The sequence below is a fragment of the Girardinichthys multiradiatus genome, chromosome 5, assembly GCF_021462225.1.
Source record: "Girardinichthys multiradiatus isolate DD_20200921_A chromosome 5, DD_fGirMul_XY1, whole genome shotgun sequence".
Lineage (NCBI taxonomy): Eukaryota > Metazoa > Chordata > Actinopteri > Cyprinodontiformes > Goodeidae > Girardinichthys > Girardinichthys multiradiatus.
In genome coordinates this window covers 34,834,996-34,856,208 of record NC_061798.1, presented here as the reverse complement: position 1 = coordinate 34,856,208, position 21,213 = coordinate 34,834,996, and the positions used below count along the sequence as shown (strand labels likewise).

At 44.7% G+C, this 21,213-nt stretch overlaps 1 protein-coding gene across 1 annotated transcript; it reads left to right on the top strand.

Moving 5' to 3' along the window:
* The first annotated feature begins 8,693 nt into the window (after positions 1-8,693).
* On the top strand, positions 8,694-13,794 carry LOC124867719 (uncharacterized protein DDB_G0271670). Its single transcript, XM_047364300.1, has 3 exons — positions 8,694-8,782; positions 10,719-10,811; positions 13,083-13,794. Exons 1-3 carry the CDS (start codon positions 8,694-8,696, stop codon positions 13,792-13,794), a joined length of 894 nt encoding a protein of 297 aa, XP_047220256.1.
* Positions 13,795-21,213: the final 7,419 nt, after the last annotated feature.

Below are 21,213 nucleotides of genomic sequence, written 5' to 3'. Positions count from 1 at the left end.
ATCATCAGACCTTCGGCCGCATGTTTTGGACACTCGGGTGAAGAGAGGGGCTGAGCTGTCCACTGATCACCATCAGGTGGTGAGTTGGATCCGCTGAGGGAGGAAAAGCCGGACAGACTTGGCAGGCCCAAGCGCATAGTGAGGATCTGCTGGGAACGTCTGGCGGACCCCTTGGCCAGGGATGTATTCAACTCTCACCTCCGGGAGAGCTTTGACCAGATTCCGAGGGATGTTGGAGACATAGAGTCCGAGTGGACCATGTTCTCCGCATCTATTGTCGATGCTGCCGCCCATAGCTGCGGCCATAAGGTCTGCAGTGCCTGTCGTGGCGGCAATCCCCGAACCCGGTGGTGTACACCGGCAGTAAGGGATGCTGTCAAGCTGAAGAAGGAGTCCTACCGGCTGTGGTTGGCTTGTGGGACTCCTGAGGCGGCTGCCAAGCGTGCCGCGGCCCGGGCGGTGGCAGAGGCAAAAACTCGGACCTGGGAGGAGTTCGGTGAGGCCATGGAGAAGCGATTCTGGCAAACCGTCCGGCGCCTCAGGAGGGGGAAGCAGTGCTTCGCCAACACTATTTATAGTGGGGGTGGGGAGCTGCTGACCTTGACTGGGGACATTATCGGGCGGTGGAAGGAGTACTTCGAGGATCTCCTCAATCCTGCCATCACGCATTCCCTGGTGGAAACAGAGGCTGGGGACTCGGGGTTGGACTCTTTCATCACCCGGGCTGAAGTCACCGAGGTGGTCAAAAAGCTCCGCAGTGGCAGGGCTTCGGGGTTGGATGAGATCCACCCTGAGTACCTCAAGTCTTTGGATGTTGTAGGGCTGTCATGGTTGACACGCCTCTTCAACATTGCATGGCGGACGGGAACGGTGCCTTTGGATTGGCAGACTGGGGTGGTGGTCCCCCTACATAAGAAGGGTGACCGGAGGGTGTGTTCCAACTACAGGGGGATTACACTCCTCACCCTCCTTGGTAAGGCCTATGCCAGAGTATTGGAGAGGAGAGTCCGGCCAATAGTCAAACCCTGGCTTCAGGAGGAGCAGTGTGGTTTTCGTCCCGGCCGTGGAACACTGGACCAGCTCTATACCCTCTACAGGGTACTCGAGGGTTCATGGGAGTTTGCCCAACCGGTCCACATGTGGACCTGGAGAAAGCATTCGACTGTGTCCCTTGTGATGCCCTGTGGGGTTGCTCCAGGAGTATGGAATCGGGGGCCCTTTACTAGGGGCCATCCGGTCTCTATACAAGCGGAGCAGGAGTTTGGTTCGCATTGCCGGCACTAATTCGGACCTGTTCCCGGTGCATGTTGGACTCCGGCAGGGCTGCCCTTTGATTTACCAGTCGGTCTACGTTCCTACCATCATCTATGGCCATGAACTTTGGGTCATGACCGAAAGAACGAGATCCTGGATACAAGCGGCTGAAATGAGCTTCCTCCGTAGGGTGGCCGGGCACTCCCATAGAGATAGGGGGAGGAGCTCGGCCATCCGGGAGGGGCTCGGAGTAGAGTCGCTGCTCCTCCACATCGAGAGGAGCCAGTTGAGGTGGCTCGGGCATCTATACCGGATGCCTCCTGGACGCCTTCCTCGGTAGGTGTTCCAGGCACGTCTCACCGGGAGGAGGCCCAGGGGACGACCCAGGACATGCTGGACGGACTATGTCTCTCGGCTGGCCTGGGAACGCCTTGGGTTCCCCCCGGAAGAGCTGGAGGTGGTGTCTGGGGAGAGGGACGTCTGGGTGTCTCTGCTGAGTCTGCGGCCCCCGCTACCCGGTCCCGGATAAAGCAGAAGACAACGAGTACAAATACAAGTACGAGCTACAACCTGGTACCATGCATTTTTCTTTTGTTAAGGTCAATGAAATGTTGTACTTTGTCACCGACGGTCATCACCATCAGCCATCCAATAGTTCTAGATGGTTTCCATTACGTGTCATTCAGAAGATCCTGAAAGGAAATTTAAACTACCATGCCCATGTTTTCCTTTTTTCCAAAGCAATACAAAATATGGAAACAAGTGTTATCACTTTTGTTTCTTGACTGTTTATGAATACTAAAAATATATAAATACATTTAAAGAGGTGTTTGTAAATTTAAGATAAAACAATGACCTGAAATATAGTGGCAGCCAAAGTATGTAACCTCCTGTTACCTGCTGCGATGAAAGTTGTATAAATGTGCAGATTGAAGGTGGCATGAATGTTTTCTGAGAGTGTGGTTAAACGGCTATGTTCTTGAATACAAGGTAGGTCTTGTAATACATGTAATTTAATAGATTAAAACAGCGTTCAATAAAAGTCACGTTGATCTTATATTTCTGTATTTTCGGATGTGCAACAAAAGAAAAATGGGAAAAGGAAAGTAAAGAAAACAGCTTGTTATAATGAAATACCTCTTTTTGATTTAAATGTGCAACAGATGAATGGGATTTGTCCAAGCATTCAAGCTTTCTCCCACTGTCTAGAAACATGCATGTGCGTTTAATTAGTAATTTTTGGTTGTCTTTATCTTTTAATGCGTGAATGTGCATGATTGTGTTGTGTATATTGGTTCTCCGAGGGACTGACAACTGACAACCTTTTCCGGGCGTACTGGATTAGCTTCTAGCCCCTTATGTTACTCTTACCTCTTTGACAAGAGGTCTTTAAAGGTCTTCACAGAAGCAGATGTGTGTGGTAAATTACTGAAATAAGAGGTAAGCGAGATGACAAAGGGTGACAAACGTTTTAGCTTCCTCTATGCGGTTATGTATTATCAATAGTTAATGTCATGCTCAACTTTCTGTATGCACCTTAAGAGCAGAATAAAATAATTATATGACATGTGCTCCTCAAAAGATTGGCTGCTTTACAAATCCAAGCATTTTAACTGCATGGCCAATTATGTATTAAAGATGTAACGAAAGGCATGATTTTAATGAAATTAATGTGTTAATTTCAGTTAGGGACCAGAGTCATTTCTGAAGCACAGCTCTAATTATCCAGCAGTTATCCAGCACTATATACCCATCTCTTCTGTTCAGGATTGTTTGTTACAATTTTTTTGACCCAACTCTCAACCTTAAAATTGCATCTCTTTGTTCCTCATCCCAGTGTTTTACTCACATATACCTTAGTTTCAACTGTCATCATCCCTCTTCCTTTATCCTTTATCTCTACTTTATTACCTATCCTTACTTCTGTCCTTTGTTCATATTTGCTTCATCCATAACCCTCCTTCCATAACTCCTCCAGTCTTATCTCCCACCCCTACCTTCTTCATATCTGAGTCCTACCATGTTTATCCCTCTATCATAACTCCTTCATTCCTTATCCATACCTCTTTCATCCTTATTCTTATCCCTGGCTCCTTTATCCATTATCCCTCACCCCTAACAATTTGGCAAACTTTTGGAGGCTGTTCTGCTTAGTTGCTTTATTATGTCCATAAATGCTTGTTACAAAAGTCAGGCAAAGGCCAACTTCCTGTATCAAAGAATGTAACATATATATTTTTAAAGGTTTTTGTGGGACTAGGGGCCTTTTTTCATTAATTCAATTCAATTCAGTTTTATTTATAAAGCGCCAATTCACAACACATGTTGTCTCAAGGCACTTCACAAAAGTCAGGTACATACAGGTCCTTCTCAAAATATTAGCATATTGTGATAAAGTTTATTATTTTCCATAATGTCATGATGAAAATTTAACATTCATATATTTTAGATTCATTGCACACTAACTGAAATATTTCAGGTCTTTTATTGTCTTAATACGGATGATTTTGGCATACAGCTCATGAAAACCCAAAATTCCTATCTCACAAAATTAGCATATCATTAAAAGGGTCTCTAAACGAGCTATGAACCTAATCATCTGAATCAACGAGTTAACTCTAAACACCTGCAAAAGATTCCTGAGGCCTTTAAAACTCCCAGCCTGGTTCATCACTCAAAACCCCAATCATGGGTAAGACTGCCGACCTGACTGCTGTCCAGAAGGCCACTATTGACACCCTCAAGCAAGAGGGTAAGACACAGAAATAAATTTCTGAACGAATAGGCTGTTCCCAGAGTGCTGTATCAAGGCACCTCAGTGGGAAGTCTGTGGGAAGGAAAAAGTGTGGCAGAAAACGCTGCACAACAAGAAGAGGTGACCGGACCCTGAGGAAGATTGTGGAGAAGGGCCGATTCCAGACCTGCGGACTGAGTCTGGAGTAGAAACATCCAGAGCCACCGTGCACAGGCGTGTGCAGGAAATGGGCTACAGGTGCCACATTCCCCAGGTCAAGCCACGTTTGAACCAGAAACAGCAGCAGAAGCGCCTGACCTGGGCCACAGAGAAGCAGAACTGGACTGTCAAGTACCGACAGTCAGTGATGGTCTGAGGTGCTGTGTCAGCTGCTGGTGTTGGTCCACTGTGTTTTATCAAGGGCAGGGTCAATGCAGCTAGCTATCAGGAGATTTTGGAGCACTTCATGCTTCCATCTGCTGAAAAGCTTTATGGAGATGAAGATTTCATTTTTCAGCACGACCTGGCACCTGCTCACAGTGCCAAAACCACTGGTAAATGGTTTACTGACCATGGTATCACTGTGCTCAATTGGCCTGCCAACTCTCCTGACCTGAACCCCATAGAGAATCTGTGGGATATTGTGAAGAGAACGTTGAGAGACTCAAGACCCAACACTCTGGATGAGCTAAAGGCCGCTATCGAAGCATCCTGGGCCTCCATAAGACCTCAGCAGTGCCACAGGCTGATTGCCTCCATGCCACGCTGCATTGAAGCAGTCATTTCTGCCAAAGGATTCCCGACCAAGTATTGACTGCATAACTGTACATGATTATTTGAAGGTTGATGTTTTTTGTATAAAAAACACTTTTCTTTTATTCGTCGGATGAAATATGCTAATTTTGTGAGATAGGAATTTTGGGTTTTCATGAGCTGTATGCCAAAATCATCCGTATTAAGACAATAAAGACCTGAAATATTTCAGTTAGTGTGCAATGAATCTAAAATATATGAATGTTAAATTTTCATCATTACATTATGGAAAATAATGAACTTTATCACAATATGCTAATATTTTGAGAAGGACCTGTACATTCCAATTAATCCTAAACATTGAACAGTGCTGTCAGAGTTAGTTATTTATTCAAATTGGATAAAAAGTTTTTCTGTCTAAGGAAACCTAGCAGATTGCATCCAGTCAGTGACTTGCAGCATTCACTCCTCCTGGATGAGCATGTAGAGACAGTGGACAGTCACTGGCATTGACTTTGCAGCAATCCCTCATACTGAGCATGCATGTAGCGACAGTGGAGAGGAAAAACTCCCTCTTAACAGGAAGAAACCTCCAGCAGAACCAGGCTCAGTGTGAGCGGCCATCTGCCACGACCGACTGGGGGTTTGAGAGAACAGAGCAGAGACACAAAGAGAACAAAGAAACACTTATCCAGGAGTAATTTCTATGGGAAGGAAAAGTAAATGTTAATGGATGTAGCTCTTTTAGTCGTTTCACCTAGAAAGAAAGAACAGATAAACTCTGAGCCAGTTTTCAAGGTTAGAGTCTGAAAGAGAGCACATAGAGTTAGTCACAGTAAAAGCTCAGTCAATTTCCATGTCTAGGAGAGAGAAAGGGTTAAATACTGAAAGACAGGGCCATGTGGATCATCGGTAGAAGGTGAGCATTAAGTTGTTGCCAGCAGAAGCTCAGACGATTCCCCTCTCCAGAAAGGTGTCACAGGTAGACACAGAGTCAGGCCAGGTGTAGCTTCTAGGAAGAGAAAAGAGAGAACAAGGTTAAAAGCTGAAATAACAGCAAATAATGCAGGATTGGAAAGTAGTGTGAGAATGTAGCGAAGAGGGTGAAAGTGGTCATTATGTCCTCCAGCAGCCTAAGCCTATAGCAGCTTAACTACACAGATAGTTTTAGTTCAGATTATTTAGTTAAACGGCGCTTATTTTCAACAATGTCGTCTCAAGGCATCCCACAAAGGGTCCCACTGATGGTCATTGTTATACTAAAAACCACAATGATTGGGATACCTCTCTCTGTCAGACTAATTATAACCATTGGAAAAGAGAAGGGGTCATACAGGTAGCAGAAATGGAGGGTGTGTTTGCACCTCAACCATAACTGAGCCGGTTTAGGCTAAACCTGACTCCCCCTTACTCCATCCAACAGGGAGGGAGGAAGGCTCCCTCCCTGATAAACTAAGCCACTCTAACTATAAGCTTTATCAAAAAGGAAAGTTTTAAGCCTAGCCTTAAAAGTAGACAGGGTGTCTGCCTCATGGACCAAAATCGGTAGCTGGTTCCACAGGCGAGGAGCCTGATAACTAAAGGATCTGCCTCCCATTCTACTTCTAGAGACTCTAGGAACCACCAGTAAAACTGCAGTCTGAGAACAAAGTGCCCTGTTAGGAACATATGGAACCATCAGATCTCTGATGTATGATGGAGCTAAATCATTAAAGGCTTTATATGTGAGGAGGAGAATTTTAAATTATATATATTTGAATATATATATAGTCTATTCTGGAGAATAGACTAAAATAGGAGAAATATGATCTCTTTTTAATTTTCATCAGAACTCTTGCTGCAGCATTTTGAATCAGCTGAAGGCTTTTAACTGCATTTTGTGAACATCCTGATAGTAAAGAATTACAATAGTCCAGCCTTGAAGTAACAAATGCATGGACTAGTTTTTCGGCGTCACTCCTGGATAGGATATTTCTAGAAACCTGTTTAATATGGGATTTAAATTACATGTCCTGGTCAAAAGTAACACCAAGGTTTTTTACTTTATTACCGGAGGTCAATTTAATGCTGTCCAGGTTAAGGGACTGACTAAGCAGTTTCTTTTTTAAAGACTACTGGAGTGTCCCCCACAGGGGCAACACAAGGGACAATTTTTTTTTCCCTACCTGAATCATTTTGCAAGCTAAAAATGTTGGAATAATTGTATATCGATTTATCTTATATTTTTCCTTTCCTATTAATTTTACTACTTGATCTTTATAACCTTTCATGTTGTATGTGTAAGTAAACGTGATGAGTTGTTTGCAGGCAAGGAGGAATGGTGGAATCGGGATGATGCAGTCAGTTGAGGACATCATAAAGATGGAGGCTGATTGTGCTGAACAAAGAGCGCACATATCTTAAGATTATGGAGACTGTGCAAGTGTGTTTGTACAAGATAATGGGGTACGGGATCTATGTCATGTTGCTACTGTTTGTTCCCCACCCTTAAAGAGCAGCAACGTTTATGTAACTAGGGACCACCCTAAATATAATAAAAAGAGGTGTTGGAGAGATGGTTTTCAGAGCGGTAGGAGATTTGTAACTGAAAGCACATCTCTGTCCGTTCTCCTCGCATTGAGTAAGAAACTAATTATCTGGTCTTTCTCTTCTTTTTGTGATGATTATAAGTATTTTAGGTTGATTAAACCTGACAAAAAACAAGAACGAAAAGACAGACACCTGAAATGAAAAAGTGATTATTTTGCTGAAAAAGCTGCACTGCTATTGCAAAGCTGTAGCTTAAGATCTGTTGGGTTATTTACTTGTACTGATGACTTAAAAGTAAAAGTAATTGTATCAGCCTTTGAAACGTCTCTAAATTAAATGGTAATTAAATTTAAACAAATATTTTTTTAGATATACATGCCTGACCATATAAGGAATGAAATTTCCACATCTTTGTTGAAACAGAAGTTTGTAGGAAAACAAACTGCAAGAAAGAATGATGCAACACTTTCTATCAGTTAGATTAATAATGCTGACCAGCACACTGACTTGACGTTTCTTGCTTGAGCTCATGCTCCATTTTCTTAGTAACTATTTTTGTATAAAAACGGTGAGACCATTAAAGTCATATGCTATTGAGCCCTAAACAAACAATATCAGAAACTATTTCTTTCCCAAAGCCCCAGTATAACCCTGCTGAGCTCCCTTCAAGGGTGGTTGTCTCTACTAAAGACTAAGATCGACACCTCCACCCATCTTCCAAAGGGTCTGGTCAACACCTTTATCGCTGCCTCTCAGCCTTCTCAAGCCCAGGATTTATCACCCACGATCATCCTGTCCGCATTTATTCACCTGACTACAGAGACTCCATCCATCTCCACCCGTTCGGCACGCCACAGATGCCGCCATAGGCTTAAGGCTGCCGCCTCAGGTGACGCCGAAGATAAGCTCGATGCTTCTGCCTCAGCCGCCGCCGAAGATCAGCTCGATGCTTCCACCTCAGCCTCCGCTGAAGGTCAGCTCGACGCTTCCGCCTCAGCCGCCGCCAAAGGTGAGCTCGACACTTCCGCCTCAGCTCCTGCCTCTGCTGTGGGGCGGCCCGACGCCTCACCTCCTGCCTCCGCTATGGGTCGGACCGATGCCTCAGCTCCTGCTGATCAGTTACCACCGTCGTCATCTACACTCCTGGCTCAGACATCATCCACTTCGTCATCCACACTCCTGGCTCAGTCAGCAGCATACTCCTCGTCATCTACACTCCTGGCTCAGTCATCATCATCCTCATCATCATCTTCATCATCTACACTCCTGGTTCAGACATCATCATTATCTTCATCACCTCCAGTCTCTGCTAAAGGGTGGCCAGTTGTTCCTGTTCCCGCGTTCCGATAGGGGTTCGAGAGTGAACCACCTCTAGTTCCTGTTCCCGAGTTCTAGAGCCTCAACAGTCTTGCTGCAGATCTCCATGGCTCCGCCGCAGACCTTCAGGCCTCCACCGGAGATCCTCAGGGCTTCGTCGCACATCCTCAGGGTTCCACCTAAAATGTTTGCACAGTACCCTATATATATATATATATGTAGTACTGTACAAACGTTTTTGGCAGGTGTGAAAAGATTCTGTAAACATTTCAATTATCATTATTCATCATTTATTTTCACCAATATAGGTATTAGGTATAGGTAATTGCCCTCTTACAGATTTCTTGTGTTTTTGCTATTTTGTCACTTAAATGTTTCAGACAAATTGTAATACTGGATAAAGATAAACTAAATAAATACAAAAAACTTTTTTCAAATGATTTCATTTATTGAGAGGAAAAAAGCTAACCAACTTGGCCCTGGGTAAAATGTAATTAAAGTCAATAACTAGTTGTGGCACACTCTACAGCAACATTACGTCGACAGTTTGGTATAATTGGAAATTAGTCTTTAACATCACCACTGAGGATTTTTGGCCCACTCTCCTTTGCAGAGATATCTTAATTTAGCCATTTTAGAGGATGTTCAAGTGTGGGGAAAAGGTCAAACTACAATATTTGATTCACATTTTAATCTAGACTTTGGCTAAGCCACTCCAATACTTATTTTTTTCAGTCCCCCAGTGGTGGCCTTGCTACGATTGGATCATTGCCCTGCTGCATAACCAAAAGTGTGACTGGGCTTAAAGTCCTGTACTGATGGCTACACATTCTTCTGCAGGACGTTCTGGCAGAGAACACAATTCATGATTCCATCAATTATGGCAATTCGTCCAGGTCCTGAGGAAGCAAAGCAGGCCCAAACACTACAAACAACATGTTTGACTGTGTAATAGGAAAATAAATGTTTCTTGCTTAAATCTAACTAAGTTGTATGCTTGTCTCAAACTTTTGGGTTATGTTATGGAATCATGGAACCATTCCCTGTAATTAGCTTCATTTTGAAATGTTGTGCTAATTTTCATTATTTTTTTCATTCCTCTGTCCTTTTTGTCCTCCATGGATTGTCATGCGGCTAGCAATAAAAAGGTAAGCCAAAAGGTTTTCATTTTGTTGCTTATGATAATTGCAATGTTTATTTTTGGTGGTTAACGGGATTAAAAAGCCCAAATCCACTGGTCCACAAATCAAATCTCCTCTGGCCCTTTGCTGTGCCTAGAATTCCTGTCCACAAAACACATGTGGTGTCATGATGTAGGGTTGTTTGGTTTTTGGTTTCGAGTTTCTTCTTATGTTTTTCACAGTTACGGTTTTGACTTGTTCTTTTGTTATTATTCTTCTTAGATTTTGAATCATGCTTCTGCTATTTTCCTGGTCATGCTTTTGTTTTGTCGTCTTCATGTTTTGTCAAGTTTGGTTTTCGGATCTGGTTATGCTTTTGTTTCATGTTTTTCTAGTTATATTTCTGTTAGTTTGTTTCCTTGGATTTGCGTTCTGTTCAAGCCATGTTTTGCTCCTGTCACGTTGTGTTCTCTGTCAATTAAGTTTATTCGGTTCACCTGTCCAAGTTAATCTATCTCCTTGCTCCACGTGTACCATGCTCCATTTATACACACCTGTTCAGTAAGTCATCGCGGAAACATTTTTCATTCTCATGCTCATGTCTTGTTCTAAAACCAATTCTTGTTTTTTTGATCATGCCATGCCTGTCTTGCCTGCCAGTTTGTTTTGTTTCTGCCTCCTGCTGTGAGTGAGTTTTCATAATTAAACCTCTTTTTTTTCACTTACCATCACGCTGCCTGCTCGTCTGCCCTGTGGGGTCCAATTCCAAGTAAACCGTGACAGTATGTTTCCGCCAAACAAGGACCTCGCGGAGGAGCATCAGGCTAGCTCCATTGACCTCCTTACTTTCCTGTCTCGGGAGGCGGAGACGTCGTTGCGCCGTTCTGCGGGGCTGTCAGTGCCGCAGTCGGCTTATGATGGAACCAGGTTGGCGATTCCAGTTCCGGGGACAGGTCCCCTTCGTCGCCGTTCTCCGCCTCCTCCCCTGGTTGTGCACTCTGGTCCGGCAGTGAGGCCCACGTCCTCCTCCCGCCTCAAGAAACGCCGACGTGCAGCGGTTCCGGAGGTGGTTTCCCAGCCAGCCTACGTGAGGGCTGCAGCAAGTGAGCCCGATCTTTGTCTGCCACAGCACTGTCTGCCAGGCTCGCTGCACCTCCGCCCATGCCGTCTGCGCTCGCTCCAGCCCGGAGTTCTGGGGCAACACCTGCCGAGCTGGAGCAGCGCTTGAGGTTCACTGCTAGCCAAATCAAGATCCTCAGGACGACAGGTCTCCTGTATTCCTCTCCTGAGTTGATGGAGAGGATAAAGCAGATCGAGATGGAGTATGAAGCGGCAGTAAGGCTGTTTTACTGCCATCCTCCATCATCCACGGCAAGTCTTCAGGAAGCTGCTGCTGCAGAGCAGCCCACGTCAGAACTCCAGGGAGCTGCTGCTGCAGAGCAGCCCATGTCAGACACACCACAGCCTCAGCCTGAGTCAGCCTCAATCCCCACCACACGGCGCAGAAGATGTCGTAAGAGGGATGCCCTGGCTCAAGTCATTGGGGGCCCCGGCGACACCCCTGTTCACGCCACTGAGGGTCCGCGACGCCTCAGCCCCTGCTCACGCCACTGAGGGCCTCCACGTCTTTGGTGCAGGCCTGGTCGCCCGCCTGAACTCTGTGCCTGCTCGGGACAACCTCCTGGTCGCCCGCCTGAACTCTGTTTTTGGCCCTCCTACCAAGGCCCCCACCGCCAGCCCTGGTCGGGTTGTTTTCTTTTTTTTGGACTGGCGGGGGGTTCTGTCATGATATAGGGTTGTTTGGTTTTTGGTTTCTTCTTATGTTTTTCACAGTTACGGTTTTGACTTGTTCTTTTGTTATTCTTCTTAGATTTTGAATCATGTTTCTGTTATTTTCCTGGTCTTGCTTTTGTTTTGTCGTCTTCATGTTTGATCAAGTTTGGTTTTCGGATCTGGTTATGCTTTTGTTTCATGTTTTTCTAGTTATATTTCTGTTAGTTTGTTTCCTTGGATTTGCGTTCTGTTCAAGCCATGTTTTGCTCCTGTCACATTGTGTTCTCTGTCAATTAAGTTTATTCGGTTCACCTGTCCAAGTTAATCTGTCTCCTTGCTCCACCTGTACCATGCTCCATTTATACACACCTGTTCAGTTAGTCATCGCGGAAACATCTTTCATTCTCATGCTAACCAAGTCTTGTTTTTTTGATCATGCCATGCCTGTCTTGCCTGCCCGTTTGTTTTGTTCCTGCCTCCTGCTGTGAGTGAGTTTTTGTAATTATACCTCTTTTTTTTTCATTTCCCATCAAGCTGCCTGCTCGTCTGCACTGTGGGGTCCAATTCCAAGTAAACCGTGACATGTGGACCAGTTGTGTAAACTCCCACTAACACCCAAGCACCCTGTAGAGGCTGTAGAGCTGTTCAAGCGTTCCACAGCCAGGATGAATACCACAATGCTCTTGATCTTTATAACCTTTCATGTTGTATGTGTAAGTAAACGTGATGAGTTGTTTGCAGGCAAGGAGGAATGGTGGAATCGGGATGATGCAGTCAGTTGAGGACATCATAAAGATGGAGGCTGATTGTGCTGAACAAAGAGCGCACATATCTTAAGATTATGGAGACTGTGCAAGTGTGTTTGTACAAGATAATGGGGTACGGGATCTATGTCATGTTGCTACTGTTTGTTCCCCACCCTTAAAGAGCAGCAACGTTTATGTAACTAGGGACCACCCTAAATATAATAAAAAGAGGTGTTGGAGAGATGGTTTTCAGAGCGGTAGGAGATTTGTAACTGAAAGCACATCTCTGTCCGTTCTCCTCGCATTGAGTAAGAAACTAATTATCTGGTCTTTCTCTTCTTTTTGTGATGATTATAAGTATTTTAGGTTGATTAAACCTGACAAAAAACAAGAACGAAAAGACAGACACCTGAAATGAAAAAGTGATTATTTTGCTGAAAAAGCTGCACTGCTATTGCAAAGCTGTAGCTTAAGATCTGTTGGGTTATTTACTTGTACTGATGACTTAAAAGTAAAAGTAATTGTATCAGCCTTTGAAACGTCTCTAAATTAAATGGTAATTAAATTTAAACAAATATTTTTTTAGATATACATGCCTGACCATATAAGGAATGAAATTTCCACATCTTTGTTGAAACAGAAGTTTGTAGGAAAACAAACTGCAAGAGAGAATGATGCAACACTTTCTATCAGTTAGATTAATAATGCTGACCAGCACACTGACTTGACGTTTCTTGCTTGAGCTCATGCTCCATTTTCTTAGTAACTATTTTTGTATAAAAACGGTGAGACCATTAAAGTCATATGCTATTGAGCCCTAAACAAACAATATCAGAAACTATTTCTTTCCCAAAGCCCCAGTATAACCCTGCTGAGCTCCCTTCAAGGGTGGTTGTCTCTACTAAAGACTAAGATCGACACCTCCACCCATCTTCCAAAGGGTCTGGTCAACACCTTTATCGCTGCCTCTCAGCCTTCTCAAGCCCAGGATTTATCACCCACGATCATCCTGTCCGCATTTATTCACCTGACTACAGAGACTCCATCCATCTCCACCCGTTCGGCACGCCACAGATGCCGCCATAGGCTTAAGGCTGCCGCCTCAGGTGACGCCGAAGATAAGCTCGATGCTTCTGCCTCAGCCGCCGCCGAAGATCAGCTCGATGCTTCCACCTCAGCCTCCGCTGAAGGTCAGCTCGACGCTTCCGCCTCAGCCGCCGCCAAAGGTGAGCTCGACACTTCCGCCTCAGCTCCTGCCTCTGCTGTGGGGCGGCCCGACGCCTCACCTCCTGCCTCCGCTATGGGTCGGACCGATGCCTCAGCTCCTGCTGATCAGTTACCACCGTCGTCATCTACACTCCTGGCTCAGACATCATCCACTTCGTCATCCACACTCCTGGCTCAGTCAGCAGCATACTCCTCGTCATCTACACTCCTGGCTCAGTCATCATCATCCTCATCATCATCTTCATCATCTACACTCCTGGTTCAGACATCATCATTATCTTCATCACCTCCAGTCTCTGCTAAAGGGTGGCCAGTTGTTCCTGTTCCCGCGTTCCGATAGGGGTTCGAGAGTGAACCACCTCTAGTTCCTGTTCCCGAGTTCTAGAGCCTCAACAGTCTTGCTGCAGATCTCCATGGCTCCGCCGCAGACCTTCAGGCCTCCACCGGAGATCCTCAGGGCTTCGTCGCACATCCTCAGGGTTCCACCTAAAATGTTTGCACAGTACCCTATATATATATATATATGTAGTACTGTACAAACGTTTTTGGCAGGTGTGAAAAGATTCTGTAAACATTTCAATTATCATTATTCATCATTTATTTTCACCAATATAGGTATTAGGTATAGGTAATTGCCCTCTTACAGATTTCTTGTGTTTTTGCTATTTTGTCACTTAAATGTTTCAGACAAATTGTAATACTGGATAAAGATAAACTAAATAAATACAAAAAACTTTTTTCAAATGATTTCATTTATTGAGAGGAAAAAAGCTAACCAACTTGGCCCTGGGTAAAATGTAATTAAAGTCAATAACTAGTTGTGGCACACTCTACAGCAACATTACGTCGACAGTTTGGTATAATTGGAAATTAGTCTTTAACATCACCACTGAGGATTTTTGGCCCACTCTCCTTTGCAGAGATATCTTAATTTAGCCATTTTAGAGGATGTTCAAGTGTGGGGAAAAGGTCAAACTACAATATTTGATTCACATTTTAATCTAGACTTTGGCTAAGCCACTCCAATACTTATTTTTTTCAGTCCCCCAGTGGTGGCCTTGCTACGATTGGATCATTGCCCTGCTGCATAACCAAAAGTGTGACTGGGCTTAAAGTCCTGTACTGATGGCTACACATTCTTCTGCAGGACGTTCTGGCAGAGAACACAATTCATGATTCCATCAATTATGGCAATTCGTCCAGGTCCTGAGGAAGCAAAGCAGGCCCAAACACTACAAACAACATGTTTGACTGTGTAATAGGAAAATAAATGTTTCTTGCTTAAATCTAACTAAGTTGTATGCTTGTCTCGAACTTTTGGGTTATGTTATGGAATCATGGAACCATTCCCTGTAATTAGCTTCATTTTGAAATGTTGTGCTAATTTTCATTATTTTTTTCATTCCTCTGTCCTTTTTGTCCTCCATGGATTGTCATGCGGCTAGCAATAAAAAGGTAAGCCAAAAGGTTTTCATTTTGTTGCTTATGATAATTGCAATGTTTATTTTTGGTGGTTAACGGGATTAAAAAGCCCAAATCCACTGGTCCACAAATCAAATCTCCTCTGGCCCTTTGCTGTGCCTAGAATTCCTGTCCACAAAACACATGTGGTGTCATGATGTAGGGTTGTTTGGTTTTTGGTTTCGAGTTTCTTCTTATGTTTTTCACAGTTACGGTTTTGACTTGTTCTTTTGTTATTATTCTTCTTAGATTTTGAATCATGCTTCTGCTATTTTCCTGGTCATGCTTTTGTTTTGTCGTCTTCATGTTTTGTCAAGTTTGGTTTTCGGATCTGGTTATGCTTTTGTTTCATGTTTTTCTAGTTATATTTCTGTTAGTTTGTTTCCTTGGATTTGCGTTCTGTTCAAGCCATGTTTTGCTCCTGTCACGTTGTGTTCTCTGTCAATTAAGTTTATTCGGTTCACCTGTCCAAGTTAATCTATCTCCTTGCTCCACGTGTACCATGCTCCATTTATACACACCTGTTCAGTAAGTCATCGCGGAAACATTTTTCATTCTCATGCTCATGTCTTGTTCTAAAACCAATTCTTGTTTTTTGATCATGCCATGCCTGTCTTGCCTGCCAGTTTGTTTTGTTTCTGCCTCCTGCTGTGAGTGAGTTTTCATAATTAAACCTCTTTTTTTTCACTTACCATCACGCTGCCTGCTCGTCTGCCCTGTGGGGTCCAATTCCAAGTAAACCGTGACAGTATGTTTCCGCCAAACAAGGACCTCGCGGAGGAGCATCAGGCTAGCTCCATTGACCTCCTTACTTTCCTGTCTCGGGAGGCGGAGACGTCGTTGCGCCGTTCTGCGGGGCTGTCAGTGCCGCAGTCGGCTTATGATGGAACCAGGTTGGCGATTCCAGTTCCGGGGACAGGTCCCCTTCGTCGCCGTTCTCCGCCTCCTCCCCTGGTTGTGCACTCTGGTCCGGCAGTGAGGCCCACGTCCTCCTCCCGCCGCAAGAAACGCCGACGTGCAGCGGTTCCGGAGGTGGTTTCCCAGCCAGCCTACGTGAGGGCTGCAGCAAGTGAGCCCGATCTTTGTCTGCCACAGCACTGTCTGCCAGGCTCGCTGCACCTCCGCCCATGCCGTCTGCGCTCGCTCCAGCCCGGAGTTCTGGGGCAACACCTGCCGAGCTGGAGCAGCGCTTGAGGTTCACTGCTAGCCAAATCAAGATCCTCAGGACGACAGGTCTCCTGTATTCCTCTCCTGAGTTGATGGAGAGGATAAAGCAGATCGAGATGGAGTATGAAGCGGCAGTAAGGCTGTTTTACTGCCATCCTCCATCATCCACGGCAAGTCTTCAGGAAGCTGCTGCTGCAGAGCAGCCCACGTCAGGACTCCAGGGAGCTGCTGCTGCAGAGCAGCCCATGTCAGACACACCACAGCCTCAGCCTGAGTCAGCCTCAATCCCCACCACACGGCGCAGAAGATGTCGTAAGAGGGATGCCCTGGCTCAAGTCATTGGGGGCCCCGGCGACGCCCCTGCTCACGCCACTGAGGGTCCGCGACGCCTCAGCCCCTGCTCACGCCACTGAGGGCCTCCACGTCTTTGGTGCAGGCCTGGTCGCCCGCCTGAACTCTGTGCCTGCTCGGGACAACCTCCTGGTCGCCCGCCTGAACTCTGTTTTTGGCCCTCCTACCAAGGCCCCCACCGCCAGCCCTGGTCGGGTTGTTTTCTTTTTTTTGGACTGGCGGGGGGTTCTGTCATGATATAGGGTTGTTTGGTTTTTGGTTTCTTCTGATGTTTTTCACAGTTACGGTTTTGACTTGTTCTTTTGTTATTCTTCTTAGATTTTGAATCATGTTTCTGTTATTTTCCTGGTCTTGCTTTTGTTTTGTCGTCTTCATGTTTGATCAAGTTTGGTTTTCGGATCTGGTTATGCTTTTGTTTCATGTTTTTCTAGTTATATTTCTGTTAGTTTGTTTCCTTGGATTTGCGTTCTGTTCAAGCCATGTTTTGCTCCTGTCACATTGTGTTCTCTGTCAATTAAGTTTATTCGGTTCACCTGTCCAAGTTAATCTGTCTCCTTGCTCCACCTGTACCATGCTCCATTTATACACACCTGTTCAGTTAGTCATCGCGGAAACATCTTTCATTCTCATGCTAACCAAGTCTTGTTTTTTTGATCATGCCATGCCTGTCTTGCCTGCCCGTTTGTTTTGTTCCTGCCTCCTGCTGTGAGTGAGTTTTTGTAATTATACCTCTTTTTTTTCATTTCCCATCAAGCTGCCTGCTCGTCTGCACTGTGGGGTCCAATTCCAAGTAAACCGTGACATGTGGACCAGTTGTGTAAACTCCCACTAACACCCAAGCACCCTGTAGAGGCTGTAGAGCTGTTCAAGCGTTCCACAGCCAGGATGAATACCACAATGCTCTTGATCTTTATAACCTTTCATGTTGTATGTGTAAGTAAACGTGATGAGTTGTTTGCAGGCAAGGAGGAATGGTGGAATCGGGATGATGCAGTCAGTTGAGGACATCATAAAGATGGAGGCTGATTGTGCTGAACAAAGAGCGCACATATCTTAAGATTATGGAGACTGTGCAAGTGTGTTTGTACAAGATAATGGGGTATGGGATCTATGTCATGTTGCTACTGTTTGTTCCCCACCCTTAAAGAGCAGCAACGTTTATGTAACTAGGGACCACCCTAAATATAATAAAAAGAGGTGTTGGAGAGATGGTTTTCAGAGCGGTAGGAGATTTGTAACTGAAAGCACATCTCTGTCCGTTCTCCTCGCATTGAGTAAGAAACTAATTATCTGGTCTTTCTCTTCTTTTTGTGATGATTATAAGTATTTTAGGTTGATTAAACCTGACAAAAACAAGAACGAAAAGACAGACACCTGAAATGAAAAAGTGATTATTTTGCTGAAAAAGCTGCACTGCTATTGCAAAGCTGTAGCTTAAGATCTGTTGGGTTATTTACTTGTACTGATGACTTAAAAGTAAAAGTAATTGTATCAGCCTTTGAAACGTCTCTAAATTAAATGGTAATTAAATTTAAACAAATATTTTTTTAGATATACATGCCTGACCATATAAGGAATGAAATTTCCACATCTTTGTTGAAACAGAAGTTTGTAGGAAAACAAACTGCAAGAGAGAATGATGCAACACTTTCTATCAGTTAGATTAATAATGCTGACCAGCACACTGACTTGACGTTTCTTGCTTGAGCTCATGCTCCATTTTCTTAGTAACTATTTTTGTATAAAAACGGTGAGACCATTAAAGTCATATGCTATTGAGCCCTAAACAAACAATATCAGAAACTATTTCTTTCCCAAAGCCCCAGTATAACCCTGCTGAGCTCCCTTCAAGGGTGGTTGTCTCTACTAAAGACTAAGATCGACACCTCCACCCATCTTCCAAAGGGTCTGGTCAACACCTTTATCGCTGCCTCTCAGCCTTCTCAAGCCCAGGATTTATCACCCACGATCATCCTGTCCGCATTTATTCACCTGACTACAGAGACTCCATCCATCTCCACCCGTTCGGCACGCCACAGATGCCGCCATAGGCTTAAGGCTGCCGCCTCAGGTGACGCCGAAGATAAGCTCGATGCTTCTGCCTCAGCCGCCGCCGAAGATCAGCTCGATGCTTCCACCTCAGCCTCCGCTGAAGGTCAGCTCGACGCTTCCGCCTCAGCCGCCGCCAAAGGTGAGCTCGACACTTCCGCCTCAGCTCCTGCCTCTGCTGTGGGGCGGCCCGACGCCTCACCTCCTGCCTCCGCTATGGGTCGGACCGATGCCTCAGCTCCTGCTGATCAGTTACCACCGTCGTCATCTACACTCCTGGCTCAGACATCATCCACTTCGTCATCCACACTCCTGGCTCAGTCAGCAGCATACTCCTCGTCATCTACACTCCTGGCTCAGTCATCATCATCCTCATCATCATCTTCATCATCTACACTCCTGGTTCAGACATCATCATTATCTTCATCACCTCCAGTCTCTGCTAAAGGGTGGCCAGTTGTTCCTGTTCCCGCGTTCCGATAGGGGTTCGAGAGTGAACCACCTCTAGTTCCTGTTCCCGAGTTCTAGAGCCTCAACAGTCTTGCTGCAGATCTCCATGGCTCCGCCGCAGACCTTCAGGCCTCCACCGGAGATCCTCAGGGCTTCGTCGCACATCCTCAGGGTTCCACCTAAAATGTTTGCACAGTACCCTATATATATATATATGTAGTACTGTACAAACGTTTTTGGCAGGTGTGAAAAGATTCTGTAAACATTTCAATTATCATTATTCATCATTTATTTTCACCAATATAGGTATTAGGTATAGGTAATTGCCCTCTTACAGATTTCTTGTGTTTTTGCTATTTTGTCACTTAAATGTTTCAGACAAATTGTAATACTGGATAAAGATAAACTAAATAAATACAAAAAACTTTTTTCAAATGATTTCATTTATTGAGAGGAAAAAAGCTAACCAACTTGGCCCTGGGTAAAATGTAATTAAAGTCAATAACTAGTTGTGGCACACTCTACAGCAACATTACGTCGACAGTTTGGTATAATTGGAAATTAGTCTTTAACATCACCACTGAGGATTTTTGGCCCACTCTCCTTTGCAGAGATATCTTAATTTAGCCATTTTAGAGGATGTTCAAGTGTGGGGAAAAGGTCAAACTACAATATTTGATTCACATTTTAATCTAGACTTTGGCTAAGCCACTCCAATACTTATTTTTTTCAGTCCCCCAGTGGTGGCCTTGCTACGATTGGATCATTGCCCTGCTGCATAACCAAAAGTGTGACTGGGCTTAAAGTCCTGTACTGATGGCTACACATTCTTCTGCAGGACGTTCTGGCAGAGAACACAATTCATGATTCCATCAATTATGGCAATTCGTCCAGGTCCTGAGGAAGCAAAGCAGGCCCAAACACTACAAACAACATGTTTGACTGTGTAATAGGAAAATAAATGTTTCTTGCTTAAATCTAACTAAGTTGTATGCTTGTCTCGAACTTTTGGGTTATGTTATGGAATCATGGAACCATTCCCTGTAATTAGCTTCATTTTGAAATGTTGTGCTAATTTCATTATTTTTTTCATTCCTCTGTCCTTTTTGTCCTCCATGGATTGTCATGCGGCTAGCAATAAAAAGGTAAGCCAAAAGGTTTTCATTTTGTTGCTTATGATAATTGCAATGTTTATTTTTGGTGGTTAACGGGATTAAAAAGCCCAAATCCACTGGTCCACAAATCAAATCTCCTCTGGCCCTTTGCTGTGCCTAGAATTCCTGTCCACAAAACACATGTGGTGTCATGATGTAGGGTTGTTTGGTTTTTGGTTTCGAGTTTCTTCTTATGTTTTTCACAGTTACGGTTTTGACTTGTTCTTTTGTTATTATTCTTCTTAGATTTTGAATCATGCTTCTGCTATTTTCCTGGTCATGCTTTTGTTTTGTCGTCTTCATGTTTGATCAAGTTTGGTTTTCGGATCTGGTTATGCTTTTGTTTCATGTTTTTCTAGTTATATTTCTGTTAGTTTGTTTCCTTGGATTTGCGTTCTGTTCAAGCCATGTTTTGCTCCTGTCACGTTGTGTTCTCTGTCAATTAAGTTTATTCGGTTCACCTGTCCAAGTTAATCTATCTCCTTGCTCCACGTGTACCATGCTCCATTTATACACACCTGTTCAGTAAGTCATCGCGGAAACATTTTTCATTCTCATGCTCATGTCTTGTTCTAAAACCAATTCTTGTTTTTTTGATCATGCCATGCCTGTCTTGCCTGCCAGTTTGTTTTGTTTCTGCCTCCTGCTGTGAGTGAGTTTTCATAATTAAACCTCTTTTTTTTCACTTACCATCACGCTGCCTGCTCGTCTGCCCTGTGGGGTCCAATTCCAAGTAAACCGTGACAGTATGTTTCCGCCAAACAAGGACCTCGCGGAGGAGCATCAGGCTAGCTCCATTGACCTCCTTACTTTCCTGTCTCGGGAGGCGGAGACGTCGTTGCGCCGTTCTGCGGGGCTGTCAGTGCCGCAGTCGGCTTATGATGGAACCAGGTTGGCGATTCCAGTTCCGGGGACAGGTCCCCTTCGTCGCCGTTCTCCGCCTCCTCCCCTGGTTGTGCACTCTGGTCCGGCAGTGAGGCCCACGTCCTCCTCCCGCCGCAAGAAACGCCGACGTGCAGCGGTTCCGGAGGTGGTTTCCCAGCCAGCCTACGTGAGGGCTGCAGCAAGTGAGCCCGATCTTTGTCTGCCACAGCACTGTCTGCCAGGCTCGCTGCACCTCCGCCTGG